Source organism: Vanacampus margaritifer, chromosome 1 (genome assembly GCF_051991255.1).
Source record: "Vanacampus margaritifer isolate UIUO_Vmar chromosome 1, RoL_Vmar_1.0, whole genome shotgun sequence".
Lineage (NCBI taxonomy): Eukaryota > Metazoa > Chordata > Actinopteri > Syngnathiformes > Syngnathidae > Vanacampus > Vanacampus margaritifer.
Window position 1 is genome coordinate 22,782,162 of NC_135432.1, and position 15,721 is coordinate 22,797,882.

At 39.4% G+C, this 15,721-nt stretch overlaps 2 protein-coding genes across 4 annotated transcripts in view; both read left to right on the top strand.

The window, feature by feature from the left end:
• LOC144062720 (kalirin-like) overlaps positions 1-7,142 on the top strand; it is a 33,517-nt gene extending 26,375 nt beyond the window's left edge. For both annotated transcript variants that reach the window (XM_077584376.1, XM_077584386.1), the window contains exons 50-57: positions 95-181; positions 561-653; positions 722-772; positions 851-928; positions 1,563-1,748; positions 2,432-2,603; positions 2,672-2,817; positions 4,002-7,142. In XM_077584376.1, the coding sequence (XP_077440502.1) occupies positions 95-181; positions 561-653; positions 722-772; positions 851-928; positions 1,563-1,748; positions 2,432-2,603; positions 2,672-2,817; positions 4,002-4,187 (999 nt within the window). In that variant the 3' untranslated portion in view covers positions 4,188-7,142. The remainder of the gene's footprint in view (positions 1-94; positions 182-560; positions 654-721; positions 773-850; positions 929-1,562; positions 1,749-2,431; positions 2,604-2,671; positions 2,818-4,001) is intronic.
• Positions 7,143-8,701: 1,559 nt separating this feature from the next.
• On the top strand, positions 8,702-15,296 carry bco1l (beta-carotene oxygenase 1, like). Of its 2 annotated transcripts, none has more exons than XM_077573900.1 (11): positions 8,702-8,836; positions 9,626-9,754; positions 10,029-10,158; positions 10,487-10,634; positions 10,715-10,862; positions 11,752-11,972; positions 12,043-12,309; positions 13,256-13,361; positions 13,647-13,741; positions 14,654-14,765; positions 14,846-15,296. In XM_077573900.1, the coding sequence occupies exons 1-11, from the start codon at positions 8,746-8,748 to the stop codon at positions 14,998-15,000; spliced, it is 1,602 nt and encodes a 533-aa protein (XP_077430026.1). In that variant the 5' UTR covers positions 8,702-8,745; the 3' UTR covers positions 15,001-15,296. The 2 variants fall into 2 exon arrangements, with proteins under 2 accessions (XP_077430026.1, XP_077430034.1); XM_077573908.1 differs by lacking the exon at positions 8,702-8,836 and adding an exon at positions 9,189-9,209.
• Positions 15,297-15,721: the final 425 nt, after the last annotated feature.

The window sequence follows — 15,721 nt, forward strand, 5'->3', positions numbered from 1 at the left end:
TGGTGAAGCACTTTTTTTTTTTTAACTATTCATAAACAAATAGAGGTGAACAACGGATGTGATCCATTCTCCTCTTTTTGTGTGCGTACTACAGGAGCGTCGCCTTCACATGTACGTGGTTTACTGTCAGAACAAGCCACGGTCAGAGTACATCGTCATCGAGTACGAGACCTTCTTTGAGGTACTGTATATGTGATTCGCATCAACTGTGCTGGGGGAAATTATCCCATTTCACGTAATTGGCCTTCAAATTGTTGTTGTTCATCTATCTACCCATGCCAGCTATATGTAGCGAAAGGAAGAACTTTCCCTCAGCTGAATGAACAAGCGAGACATTTTCAGACACCGTGTACGAGACATCTAATCTCTTCAAGATCTCAGCTTTGGCTCTTCTTTTTGTAGCCAACATTCAAAGATGGAAACGATTGACATACGATGAATACAATTACATAGATGGCAGTGCCTTGGCCGAGTAAATGTTGGGAAACCCTGCTGTAGATGAAGTCTGTTCATATCCATCCACTGCTGAAAGTAGTCCTGACTCATTTGTGCATGTGCAGGAGATCCAGCATGAGATCAGCTGTAGGATGTCCATCAGTGATTACTTAATCAAGCCCATCCAGAGGATCACAAAGTATCAACTCCTGCTGAAGGTTAGTCACGCGACATGCCGCGTTTACAGAGCTTTTGAAATATTTAAGATGGTTTACGTGTGTCTCAGGATTTCCTGAAGTACACAGCCAAAGCCGGGCTAGACTGCGAGGAGATCGAGGTTGGTTTCTTAAGTTCTAACTAGACAATCCTAACTAGACCATTCTATTAGTCACCACCTGCTTCAATTTGTGTGTAGAAAGCACTGGAGCTGATGTCGCTGGTCCCAAAGCGCTGCAATGACATGATGAACCTCGGCCGCCTGCAGGGATACGAGGTATGATTATACAAGGGAAACGGCTGAATTAGTTCTAAAATTCATAAGTGGGAGTAAGTCTCAAGTTTTAAGCTCCTGCTTTTAAGCAAGTCTCAAGATACTTAAGCAAAAGTATTTCAGCCGATTACAGCACTAAAATGTGTTTTTTTGAAATTATTGGCTAAATGACTACTAAAAGTACTTCACACTAGCTATGTCTCTGTTTGCGAAGAATGCCAGAGCGTAAACTAATTGAAGTTAGCCATTGACATGCTACTTAGCGAGTTATCTGCTGTAGGATAGTAGCCAGTCCATTTATTTCACCAATCTATCATAACTGTTTGTAACAGTCAACATTTTAGTGATATATGATTAACGTTACCTTGGATTTGTCAACAAGTGATGGATGCCGCTCTCGTAAATGTGATCTTGTTATCGGAAGTCTTTGGTAAGCACATTTTGCATATCCTTCTTCTACTACCTTCAAACAAAAATGTTGAAAAAGCAGCTTTGGTTTATCTGATGTTCTCTTCCACTTAGTTCACTGCTCTGGCGACAGGAAGGCCAAATGTGGTCATGTGGTGTGACAATGCTGAGCCTGCTTCAGTTCTTAAGAGTTTCAGCGAACCTTGACCCCATGTGTGTCTGTCCTCAGGGGAAGTTGACCTCTCAGGGCAAGCTGCTGCAACAGGAGACCTTCTGTGTGTGGGAGCAGGATGGCGGAGTTTTGTCTCGGAGCAAAGAGCGCCGGGTTTTCCTGTTTGAGCAGATTATCATCTTCAGCGAACTCCTTCGCAAAGGATCCAACAATCCGGGATACCAGTTCAAGAACAGCATCAAGGTCAGACTGGTCAAGAAGTGGTAAAACTGAAGTTCAGTGAATCCATGTTTTATTACGGGGGATACTATCCACACCCGCTCACAATCTCTGTTAATTAAAAAAAAAAACACACACAATCTGATGTGACCCAATTTCATTGTCACATCTAGTTTAGCTTTACTGTAAAACTGGCACATTAAACCAAAGGGAATTAAATACTGTTTATTTACAACATATTAAAAATCCATATAATAACAAAAGGCTGCTATCTTAAGGTTAACAAATAATTAAGACGGGCTAAATTAAATTAGCCTTAATGTTACGATAAGTATAAACCTTCAAACAATTATTACTTTAACACACATGAAGCAACATCGCAGACAGCAAAAGAACTAAGCATTGTCGAAAGACCAAAAAGTTTCCCCAAAACACGTTAACAAACGTTTGCTAGCTTAGTGCTAACATATAAAGCAAGCAATCAAGACATGCTAACGGGAATTAGCATCGATTTTACAGAAACTTTAAGCCTTCAAAAAGTAGTGAATTAACACTATGGCGCCACTGCATTATTACTTTTAAAATCAGCCGATATTTTTTGCCAGCTTTACCACATAAGAAAAACATAATGACATTCACATTCCGCCTTGTGGAATAAGCTTCAAAATCTGCGATTTAGCAGGGATTTACTGCAGTTGTGTCTTCAGGTGACTTACCTGGCCATGCAGGACAGCGTGGAGGGAGACCCCTGTAAGTTTATGTTGTGGTCTCGCGGCTCGGCGGAGCGCTTCACGCTCCAGGCGTCCTCCACTGACATCAAGAACACCTGGGTGGAGAACATCGCCGCCCTGCTGGACGCGCAGAACAACTTCCTGTCTGGTGAGTAAAAAGCCGGACGTGCTGCAATCGCCTTGTGAACCTCGCTAACATTTAACATTATCGTTTAGCTCTCCAGTCTCCTATCGAGTACCAGAAAAAGGAAGGCGGGATATCGGTGACCCGTCCACTGTCGACGGGGCGACCGCCTTCAGCCCCGCCCACACCGAATGGTCACGCCCCTCAGCCGTTGCCAGACAGCGATCAGGATGTCCAGGTGGGAATTGAATTTTAAGCGGCCAAAACATGACCTCATACATGAGTATGACTAATTAAGCACTAGATGTTAACTACTACTAGTAGAATATTTTTAATATTATTTAAGTATTTACTCTTAAGCACTCAAAAATACCAATACCACAAGTACTTTTATTATATATAATTCATTTAACACAATGACGGATAATTGTGAACAAAGAGCTTTCTTTGTTTCGGACGCACATGATAGTTCTTTTAGCTCTTTTAAAATTGTCAAAAAATGTATTCTATTTGCATTCATTTCAATGGGGGAAGTTGATTTATTTATTCATTATAGATCCAAGCGCCGTCACTGAATGAATTACACTCGTATCTCAAGGTACCATTGTACTGTACTTATGATTTTCCCCTCAGAATTTTATACACATTTCTAATAAGTTTCACCGGTCATGACCTGCATTATTTATGTAGCGGGGCCTATTGACCCATAAACACTTTGTGTGCCAATCACAATAAATTTAGATTTTTTTTTTTTAAAACATTAAAATGGGTCATTGTGGTGCTTGTTGTACACAAGCTCTCTCTAGTGGTTTGCAAAAGAATAACCACCCAAGCACAATTGAGCTCTATTTAACTTTAGATTTCCAGACATTTACATTGAATCTTTAACTTATTCACTCCCAGCCATTATCACTGAAACAACCCCCTTCGCTCCCGACTGTTTTACTGGATTTTGACTGATTTTGCAAGGCCCACAGAATATTGTGTTCTATTGCTATAAAAACATTGAACCTAAAAAAAAAAAATATATATATATATATATATATATATATATATATATATATATATATATGTTCCATTTTGCAGCAATTAGCATTCGAATATAAGTTTCATCAATATTCACATTCCTGGTGAAAACGGACAAAAAGAGCTTGTTGCAACATGGCCCTGCTGATCACTTATACTTTGCTGCCACCTGCTGGCCGTTTTTTGTAATAACTACCATTGCTTTAAGCCACCTCTTCATGTCAGAAGCTGCATCAAAGCCTTCTGTATGCTCTTGCATAAAAACAAACAAACATGTAAATACGTTTTTGGGAGTGAAGGTCAAACTATATATTAAAAAAACAACATGTTTACACGTTTTTGGGTTTGAATGAAGTGTTTGTTTTAAAACTTTTGAAACAACCTTTTTCTTCTCAGGAGTTGGTGTTGGTGCTTCAGGACTTTGTGGCCGTACGCGAAGACGAGATCTGCGTGTTCCGGGGCGAGAAGGTTCAAATTCTGGCCTCCAACCAACAGGGTCAGAGTCTGGTGTACCGACCGGCCAACAGCGACTCGCCGGCGGCCGAAGGCTGGGTGGCACGCAGCGCACTGGACACGCAATGACACGCACACGCACGAACACACACAGACTCCCTGTAGCAGGTAACGTTAGGCTCGCCCTCCTTCCTGTGGTTTCAGTGTAAAAACACACCTCCAGACATCATTCATTCAGGACTGCTATCCGATTGGTCCCCAAGCCAATCACAGATGACATCACAAACTTTTGAACCCGGGAACCTGCCGTTGCCTGGCAACTAGAGACAGTTAAAAAAAAAAAAGAAAATAGAAAAAAAAGACCCGGAGTTCCTTAGGATGTCTCTGCGTGACTCTGCCCCTGTCATGATGAGGATGTACATATATTGTACTGCATACATGCCACTGATCGGATGAACATAATGAAGATGATCGATATGAAGAATAATAGAATCTGTTTTTCACCTTAATAGAGAAACTGTTTGTCATATTCGTGTGTGCGTGAGAGAGTATGTGTGTGAATGCGTCGGAGTGTCTTAGTGGCGCCTTCCTGTGTAGGTTTTTGTCCACTGACCGTTAGGTGGTGCCCCACTGTAGCATTGCCATGACGACCATGTTATGTTCAACCGTTTCAACCGTTATTTCTGGATTTTGTTTCTTTCCTTTGGGCAAACCGGAATAGACCTTTTCACCATGACGTCACACACGTACTTCCGGGTGGCAAGGGCAATCTCAGAATTGTCAGTAAATAAACTCAAGCCAATTTATCTTATAAGACAGTGGTCCCCGACATATTCCACCAAGGACTGATTCATGGTTTCACTCATTTCATGGACCATCAACCATCTATTGTCTACAACCAATACACCGGCAACTCCCGATTCAATTTTATTTATAGAGCACTTTAAAAAAGCCCTGGCTGTATACGAACTGCCGTACAAATAAAAACAGCAGTTGCCCCAAAATGGAACCCTGTGGAACACTATACAACAGTGTCACAGTGCGGGATTCAGAGCAATCAAGGCAAACCCAGAAAGTTCTGTCACCCCCCTCCCCACACACACACACACACGCGTGCTGCCCCCCGGAAGCACCTATTGTTTACAAACTTCCTGAAAAGGTCTATTGTCTCTGCTGGCCACCACCCATCATGACCATCCCAACCTGTGGTGGCGCCACCTTGGTGACTTCATATGTGCAGCTCTGCTCACATTGGATATACTGATTATGCATTTCTCGTTTGTGTTCATATACGACACCGTCTGTCCGTCCCGCTTCCTGACCGTCATTTCGTCCAGCATCCCGCCCGTCCGTCTCTCTGTCTGACCTCCTGTGTCTCTCCTTCTATGGCTCCCTGTGCAACTTCCCCTCTGCCCAACTTCTCCCGACGTCCTGTTTCCTGTCAAACTGTCTACGTCTTTCTTCTGGTGCCATTCTCAGACACCCTCGTCCTTAAGGAACTATGCAGCCTGAGAAAGTAGTGCTGGGTTAAAGGTAGAATGTAGCGCTTAGTTATTGACAGGTTGACAGTGATGTGTAGTTGCGTTATGTAGGGTTTAAGCTTGAATGTAGTGTGCTATTGCCAAGGAGCAGGGTTGCAGTGGTGGAAAATTATAGAAGACGAGAATTTTGGAAAGCTGGAAACTTAAAATAGGAATTGGTGCTAAAATAATGGATAGATCATCACATTCAAGCACAAATCATCAAAATAATGCAGGTTTCAGGTTTTTTTTTTGTAAGTAGAATTGTATCACAAACAAAGAACAAAACCATGACTGTTAATTATGACCCTTTCCCCCGCCCCCATTTTTTATTTTATTTTAATTTTATTTTTTTATTATTAAGCTATTAAGAGCCCCATTTCAATTTGGTACATTGCTGGTTTATTTACATTGATCCCCGAGGAAAGTTTCCAACGTTAGAATTCTCAAAATTTTGCAACCCTACTAAGGAGTTACAGGGGTCTTAAAGCCCCTATGAGTGCTTTAAGGTGGAAAATGGTCAACACTACAGTAATGGATACATTACCTTCTAAGGCAATGGTGGGCCGCCTGTAATATTTGTTGCATTAATTTAGCTATGTTTCACAAAATTATTTATTCAAATTGTATTAACTGTTTTTAAATGCATTTATATAAATTTAATTTTTTTTCTATCTTTGTTTTTTTTTGGTAGCATTTTTTTAATTCTTGTTTTTACTAGGGAGTGGTGGTTTCTTGGATATTGCACAAGATGGCACCAGAGGGGGACGTTTTTTTTTTTTTATTCCACCCTCCACAGGTGCTTTTTAACCATATAACTGTTGGGTCATACTGAATAGCTATAACAAATATCACAAAATGTTTTTTTATTATTATTATTATTATTATTAATAGCAAATGCTCCATTTAATCAATTTACTTTGAAGAAACAAATTCAGTATCATGAACTAATTTTACAATTAGTTGATTCAAGTGTTTGATATATTTTAATCAAATTAAAAATAATGCAATTAACATGACAGAGTTAGTTCATCATTCATTTACAGTTAGCTATTTAACATTTTTTACGTGCACATTTCAATTTCTTTCTTTCTTTCTTTTTTGCTTAATCTAACAATAATCTGGCCCTTTAGTTCATTTCAAAAATCTAATGTGGCCTTTGTCAAACTTTTGCCCACCCTTGTTCTAACATGTTAAAAGTGGAACGTTGCACTCTAAATTGTTTAAAACGTGACAACAAAAGGTTTGAGGGGAAAAACATACAGTAGCACACTACGTTTGATTTAAGATATTAAAATGTAGTGCACCACAAAGAATTTAAGGCGGATCGTGGTGTACTACTCAATTTTTAGGCCTAAACTAGAGCACTAACAAAGGTGATGAAAAGCACACTATGAAGGGTCAAAATGGCAAGCGAGCGTTGGTGCTGAAGTAGCGCCAGCCCTGTTGACGAGCAGCAGACCAAACCAATCAGACGGTGTTATTTCTACAACTCTAACAGCTGCTAAGTGACCACTAACAGCTCTGTGTCAAATGTTTGTAATAAACGTCATTTTTCATCCAAGACCAGTCGTAGTGTTCTTTGTGAAGTGAACATTTTGGATATCAGCCCATCACATCTCTCATTGTAAGAATGTCAAAGTACCAGTATTCATTTTTGCCTTAACGTGGCTAAAATGGACTTCAACAATATAACAGTGTTAGCAAATTCTAAGCTAGGATTGCACCGTAAACGAGATATTAGCCAGAGATTACTTTGGTGCTATGATTTATTCGTAAGTATTACTATATGGCACTATAGTTGTTGTTTTTTACTTTTGTACTTAAATACTACTAATACCGTCTGTACTTTCGAATTTCATTTAAAGGAGTCCAATCAATACTTCTACTTCTTTACCTCCTTTTTCTTTTTACACAATTCTGTACTTCTGGTGTCAGTACTTTGCCACCATGAAATTGTCAGCAATGACATGACCGAAGAAGGTCAAGTGAGTGTGTTGTGACATTGATAAGAGCAGTTATAAAGCCATAAACAGATTTAATCCATTAGAGATACAAGAGTCTGAAGGTCACGTTCTCTGAATCTTTGATTTCATTTCAACACGTAGCACACACCAGATGTCCGCAATTCGCCAACGCACTTTTTTTTTCTCCCCGGTCTGATTTGTGTAAAAGGGAGAAAAAAGTTCAAGTCAGATAAAAGTAGCTTGAGTGACTTTATGATGCTAATGAAACACATTAAATATATCTGACAGTAGTGCTGGATGTGACAACAGGCTAGTAAGTTAACACTATTTATGAAATTGTATTTGTCGTCATATATTTTTGCTGTGTTGCCACAACCCAGTTACAGATACTTAGGCACCTTAAAAAAAAAAAAATATATATATATATATATATATATATATATATATATATATATATATATATATATATATTTGCTAAATAAACAATTTATAAATTAATAAAGTTTAACTTTATTTGAATGCTAAATCGTGTTTTAGTATTAGTGAAACTACAGTAAGATGTTTGCAAATCAATGCAAGTGCACATGCTAGCTTAGCTGTGTTAGTTGCTATGCTAATTGGTCTGAACAAGCATAGCTATATAGTGCAAAAAATAAATATTTTTGGATATGAATGTATTGTTCTAATATGAGCAACAGTCTTACTTACGATGGTTTGAGTAACACATTCAATTTAGGTTGAAAATATTGAACAAAAATAGAAGAAAGGAGTTACAAGTCCACACATTGTTACAGCAATTACCTTGATGTCATTTCTGCTGAGTCATGTACAGTATCTGACTTCTTTATCTCTTTTCCTCTACATGGCTAGAAAGGTTTCATGACATGGTTTGTATAAGTTGAGAAACAACTTAAAAGCACAATTATTCTTATTTAAAAAAATCTCACTGGTACAGTAATCAATAGTTTGAACGATTACAAGGACAAATCGCCCCCCCCCCCCCTGTTCATTTCATACAATATGTAAGTTGCTTTTTCAAAAGGAACAAGAGAGAGAGAAAAAAATCGGTTTTAGGTCCAAGCAGCTCTTACGTAACATTTACAGGACGCCCATTGACAGATAAGTGAAGACTCACGTAAGTACACACTATCTGCATGTGTTTCATCAACTTGATGGTGGAGTGACAGCAGCAGCAGGAAAATGAATGAGTCAAGCTCAGCTGTGGAAATGCAGTCATTATTTATTCAGAACGGGAAGGAAACACCAGAGCCCGTGAAAGCTCAAGTCAAGGGTGAGGAAAATCAGAAAGGCAATTGTTATATGTCTCCTTTTGTATCATGGAAATGTCAGATGGAAACCTTCAAGCGATGAAAACTGTGATTGTTAAAGCGTCGGCACCCTCTAGTGGCACTGAACGACTCACTGAATTCCTTTTCAATTCAAAGTGTGAAGAATTTTCACTACAATATGTTCGATGCCTCCGCACTGGTCTAAACACGATATTCTGATTAATATTGTGTTTGTGGAATATTAATGAATTAAGCTGCCCGTTTTTATCCATCTAAGGGGGGGCGGCCATTTTGCCTTGTACTGCCACTTGCTGTCAACTGAATATGACATCTCGCTCAGCTTGTGAACGTAACATGACCAAACCCAGAAAACAGGTGAGCCGTGACCATTGTATTCGTTACCTGAGCCCTTAGGCACTCTGATGTCATTTTCAGTCGACAGCAAGTGGCAAAATGGCCGCCCTTTGAGATGGGTAAAGACGGGGGATTTTGCTGCTTAATTCTTCCTCCACAAACACAATATTAATGAGAATGCCTCGTTTAGACTGGTGGTGGCACATAGAACATATTACTGTGAAGAACATTTTTGACATAACTTCCCAGTCAATTCTATTTGCATATAATCTTTACAAACAGTTTTTAAGCAATTATGTACAATTTAATTTAGCTTTTATGTGCAATACAGTTAAATGTGACCGTTTTATAAAACCCAAATATGTGTTTGACTGTATTGGCACTTGTGGTTGGTGACGGTCCAGACGAAGAAGACCTTTGACCAGTGCTCTTTGCAGGTTGTGTGCCTGCATGGCTGCAGGGCACGCTGGTGAGGAACGGGCCCGCTCTATTTTCTGTGGGCGACTCGGAGTATAACCACTGGTTCGATGGGATGTCCCTCCTTCACGGCTTCGTTTTCAAAGACGGTGGGTAAAGATGGACGCCGTGGCGGTCCGAAATTTGCTACCTGGGCCGTCAGTGGGGACTTGCCTGACTTAATCCGCCTCTTAATGATACCACTATCGATCACCAAAATCAATACTACACAAAAACACAATAAATATATATATTTTTTTAATTATACATATATATATATATATATATATATATATATATATATAAAATGTAGGTCAAAGCTTCTAATAATGTTTACGCCAACAACAAAGAACGCCGTTGACTTTGAGATTTTTGTTTCTCCAGGTGAGGTGTTTTACAGTAGTAAGTTCCTGAAGAGCCACACCTATCAGAAAAACATCAAGGCTGACCGGATCGTCGTCTCCGAGTTCGGCACCATGGTCTATCCGGACCCCTGCAAAAACATCTTCTCTAGGTGCCGTACGGAACTACAGTGGTACTTTGACTTATTTGTGTACTGTAATTTGTTCGTAACTGATGGTTCAGTTACCACTGAACGACGGTGCGAATTTGAGTCTGAATTGGTCGTTTGTCTGCCGTGTGACCGACCGGCGGCCATTTCAAGCTCTGGTCCATGTTTTATCACCTTGGACCCCGAACAGGAAAAGCGGTGTAAAGAATGGATGGATGGATATGTGTGGGGGCGTGGCCTAGTGAGTGACATGAGGCGTTCGGAGTCCAGCTCTGGTTTAGTGGTGTGTTTGTGAGAATGTGATTTTCACACGGAACGTCTCTTTCCTCAGAGCATTCACGCACCTCAGCAATGTCATTCCTGATTTTACCGACAACAACATGATTAACATCATCCGCTACGGTCAGGACTACTACGCCTCCTCCGAGATCAACTACATTAATCGGATTGACCCCGTCACTTTGGACACCACTGGAAGGGTGAAACGTTGTGTTCTGACTCTTGCAAATTCTGCTTAATATTGTCAGATATTTTCTTTTAAATTTGGCGCGCTTCGCAGGTCAACTACAGGAATCATATTGCTCTCAACTTGGCAACGGCTCACCCTCACTATGACAACGAAGGCAACACATACAACATGGGCACCGCCATTATAGGACTTGGTCCACCAAAGTATGTCATCTTTAAAGTCCTCTCGGATACTTCAGGTAGTCTCAAGATCATTTGTTAGTTTATGCTAGGGGTGTCCAAACTACGTGCGTAACTTGTATAATACATAAACTTACAACAAACAAGATTTGATGATGAAGTTTCATATTATGTATTAGCATTAAGATAACAGAAGTGTGTCTTCTTTTTTTTAAAGATCTGTCAATCCAAAAGTTTTCTTCACAATAATATGTTCTATGCAGCCCCACTCGTCTAAATGCATGTATTTGGATTTATATTGCGTTTCTGTGGAATATGAATGAAGCAGCAAAATTCACCCGTTTTTATCTATATCAGTGGGCGGCCATTTTGCCACTTGCTGTCGACTGAAAATGATATCCAACGACCAATTATGGCTCACCTATTTTTTGAAGCTGAACGGTAATTCCTGAGCAACTGGGATGTCATTTTCAGTCGACAGCAAGTGGCAAAATGGCCGCACCCTGAGATAGATAAGAAGAACGTTTGAATATTGTTGCTTAACTCAACTCAACACAATATTAATCAGAATGCTATGTTTAGACTGGCTGGTGCACATACTGTACAATATATCATTGTAAAAAAAAAATAGGTCGACTTAAGCTTTTACGTCACATGGCATGCTAAGAGAAGGCAGAATTGACATCAATAATCGACAATTCATCGATTTATCAAATCATTTTCGATAATTAAGCTTAAACTTACAGGGCATTTGGAAGTAGCATAGCATACATTTACAGTCATGTTAAAATAATCAAAGGTGAAGAATTTCAAAGGGGCCCTTGAATCCATCCATTTATTTTGTATTCTAGAAAACGTTTAGACACCCCTAGCTAATGCGCCAAGCTCACCAGTGTGGCTTCATCCTAAGCGCAGCATGACGACTTCAACACCAGTCGCTTGTTTCAGGTTGTGAGCAGAAGAAACCCGCCCTCGGGCAGGTGCAGCAAATCTGCTCCCTTCCCTTTCGCTCCACGCTCTTCCCGAGCTACTTCCACAGCTTTGGCATGACCGACAATTTCATCGTATTCGTGGAGCAACCGTTCAAAGTCGACATTGTCAAACTGGCGACCGCCTATTTTCGGGGCCTAAACTGGGGAAGCTGTCTCAAGTTTGACAAGGACGAGCCGGTATGTGGACGCATCTGGATGCCGTCCGTCACCGCTTTCGATCAGCAACTGACACTCTGCTCCTTCCTAGACCTTCTTTCACTTATTTAACCGGACGACAGGGAAGAGGGTTTCCACTTGTTTCTTTGGTGACGCCCTGGTGGTCTTTCATCACATTAACGCCTATGAGACTGATGATCACGTGGTGTTCGACCTAATTACCTACAAGGACAGCCATCTGTACGACATGTTCTACATGAAGAACCTGAGGATGAATACCAGCAGCTTCATTGATGCAAACTCCAAGGCGTCGCCTCCAGTCAGCCAGCGGTTTGTCCTACCGCTAAATGTCAACAAGGTCAGGCCCAAGGGCAGTGATACAATTGATTTGAGTGATGCACTCAATTACTGTTGAAAATATTGAAAAAAAAATATTAACTCATTCACTGCCATTGACGGCTGTAAACGTCAAAAATTCATTTAAACTATTTCTATTAGTTTAACATTTTTTTTCACTTTTGTTGAGAACCTATCATTTTTTTACTGTACATTTAGAACAGAAATGGAATTTGTGATTAATCGCGAGTTAACTAGTAAAGTCATGCGATTAATTACGATTAAAAACTTTAATCGCCTGACGCCCCGAATTTTTTATATTTTCTTTCTTTCTTTTTTTAATTTATTCACTGCCGTTGACAGCTGTAAACGTCAAAAATTCATTTTAACTATTTCTATTAGTTTAACATTTTTTTCTACTTTTGTTGAAAACCTAGAATTCTTTATTGTACATTTAGAACAGATATGAAATTTGTGATTAATCCCGAGTTAACTAGTGAAGCCATGCAATTAATTACAATTCAAAACTTTAAATTACCTGACGCCCGAATTTTTTATATTTTCTTTCTTCTTCTTTTTTTTTTTTAATTTATTCACTGCTGTTGACGGCTATAAACGGCAAAAATTCATTTGAACTATTTCTATGAGTTTAACTTTTTTTCCCCACTTTTGTTAACAAGAGTATAAAAACCTAGAATTGTTTTTACTGTACATTTAAAACACATATAAAATGTGTGATTAATCATGAGTTAACTAGTAAAGTCATGCGATTATTACAATTTTAAAAAAATTATCGCTCCTAATTTTTAATAATCTTTTTTTTAATATGAATTCAGGGCAGTGAATGATTTAAAAGTAGTTTACTTCATTGCTATTTTAGATTGCAAGCTTACTCTAAAGTCAATCAAAAATAGCAACACAATCGCAAAGTCTTAAAAAAGTATTCACCCCCATGTGTATGTTCACAGGACTCGCCAAAAGGAGCCAACCTGGTGACTCTGGCAGACACAACCGCTACGGCCGTTGTGAAGGAGGACGGTCAAGTCTACTGCCAGCCGGAAACTCTCTTCCAAGGTCAGCGTTAAGTTGTTAGATGTCGCAGTCGTAGAGCGAATGCCTTAAAAGTGGTCCGGAGGTCCTCCCTACCACTAACGTATAACATTTCCTGTCCACCAGTAGAACAACTTGGGGACACTAGTGACATTATAAAATTGAACTACTTAACACCTAATGATTCACTGGTAGTACTAGTAGTTAGGGCAAAGATTGTACTAGTACATGGACAATTCAGCACACTACTATCTAATAGTGATGCTGCAAATGCTCTAACGGCTTGGAATTGTCTTATTTTCTCACCAGGTCTGGAGTTGCCTAACATCAACTACAAGTTTAATGGCAAGAAGTACAGATACTTCTACGGATCCAAAGTGGACTGGTCATCCCAACCCAACAAGGTCAGAACCAGAGGTGGTAAAAGTCCTCCCACTTTGTGCTTGAGAAGTACAGATACTGGTCTGAAAAACAACTAAACAAAAAATAAAAGACTGATGAAAGCAGAGTTATTGATTTTTTTTTAAGTACAAATTTGTAAAATCACTTGTGTAGAAAAGTAACATTAACTTTTGCTATTATTAACTTGGTGCTTGTTCTGAGAAGAAAAAAGGTCACGGTGCAGGTTGTTTTAGCGTTAACTTGACTTCTTCACTATCAAAACATGTTCGCAAAGCTGATAACTAACCTTGTTAACTAATCATATATTTTTTTAAATGCTGCATTAGTTATGGATAACGATTACAAATTTGCAATTAGTGTTTTTGTTGTTTTGTTTTTTAGCTTCGCCACAAACCATTCTTAGAGCCGACATAAAAAAATTATCTTAAAAAGGAAGAGTTTGGAGTGTTAAAACTGCCCGTAAGATTTGAATGTAGCCTCAGTTAACCAATCTCCCGTTGCTCCCCATTCATAATGACATGCGCTTACAAAATAACCGCGCTAGCAATACAAAGCTATCGTTAGCACTGTAAATAGCCATTGTTGCTACTTTGGTAGCATGACTTATTCATATCAAGCTACTACAACACAAAAGGTTATCAATTTGAAGTTTTATTTATTTAAATGTACAATGCTGTATTACAAATCCAAATTAGGTGATAAACACATGCTGGTTATTATGCATCGCTTCCTTACACAGTACGAATATCGTTTTTTGAATGTGATCTATTAGTATTACGTATTTTAAAAACTATTTGAGTAAGAAAGTACTTGCCCTTCGTTACTTTCCCACTACCAGTCAGGATTGCTCAAGGAAAGACGTCCCAATATCAAAGCAGGGCTGCGTAACAGACATCGCAACCTTTGTCCCCCAGATCATCAAGTTTGACACAGTAACCAGGACCCATGTGGAATGGCACCAGGACAACTGCTACCCGTCAGAACCCGTGTTTGTGGCGTCACCCGGAGCTGTGGACGAAGACGACGGTGAGCTTTCACGACATTTTTTATTTGTATTTATTTTTCTCTGAAGAAACAGTATTTAAGATCCCATCACTTTTCTGCAGGAGTGATTTTATCATCCGTCATCTCTCCGGACCCTAACACTTCCCCTTTCATGCTTGTGCTCGACGCCAAGACGCTGGAGGAGCTGGCACAGGCCGTCATTCCTGTCAGCGTTCACTTGGACCTACATGGACTTTTCATACCCAACACCAACTGACAGCGGAAGAGCCAAAAGTATTCAAACTGCGTACTCAACTCATTCACTGCCATTGACGGCTATAGACGTCAAAAATTCATTTGAACTATTTATTACTTTCACATTTTGTTAACAAGAGTATGAAAACTTACAACATTTTTTACTGTACATTTAGAACAGATATAAAAATATTGCACTTTTAATTATGTAAAGCACACCGAGTGGGCTCTTTGCACAAATCCACTACTTCCTGAACTCGATACCACTGCTTCATTTCTTGTCTTTCATAATTGGACAAACGCATTAATCCAGGTGTGTCTGGCCATTGTCGTCACAGTTACTGCGGTCAGGCACACCTGGATTAATCAGTTCGTCCAATCATGAAAGACAAGAAATGAAGGAGTGATGCTAAATTCAGGAAGTAGTGGATTTGTGCAAAGAGCCCGTTTCCTTGTGTATGGTGTGCTATAAGATGCCTGCCTTAAATTTATTTTAAATAGCTCCACTTTCTGTTCATTACTCTCAAGTTAATGATGCACCTTGACTGACATGTTTCATATTCATAATATTAAATCCATATTGAGTTTTATATGATTTTTAGACTCACTATCTACACTCACGTCTCAAGTAGGTATCGCTCCACACTTGCTCTCTATATACTCCTAGTTCTGTCTCCTACAATTCAACATGAGTGGAGGATTAGTATTATCAATTATATTATTATTATCATCATCCACTGACG

Excerpts from the sequence above, each read along its gene's own strand:
- bco1l (XM_077573900.1), top strand. The coding sequence starts at position 8,746 with ATGAATGAGTCAAGCTCAGCTGTGGAAATGCAGTCATTATTTATTCAG. Across the intron at positions 11,973-12,042 it reads AGTTTGACAAGGACGAGCCG|ACCTTCTTTCACTTATTTAA; the intron begins GTATGTGGACGC and ends GCTCCTTCCTAG. Across the intron at positions 13,742-14,653 it reads GGTCATCCCAACCCAACAAG|ATCATCAAGTTTGACACAGT; the intron begins GTCAGAACCAGA and ends TTTGTCCCCCAG.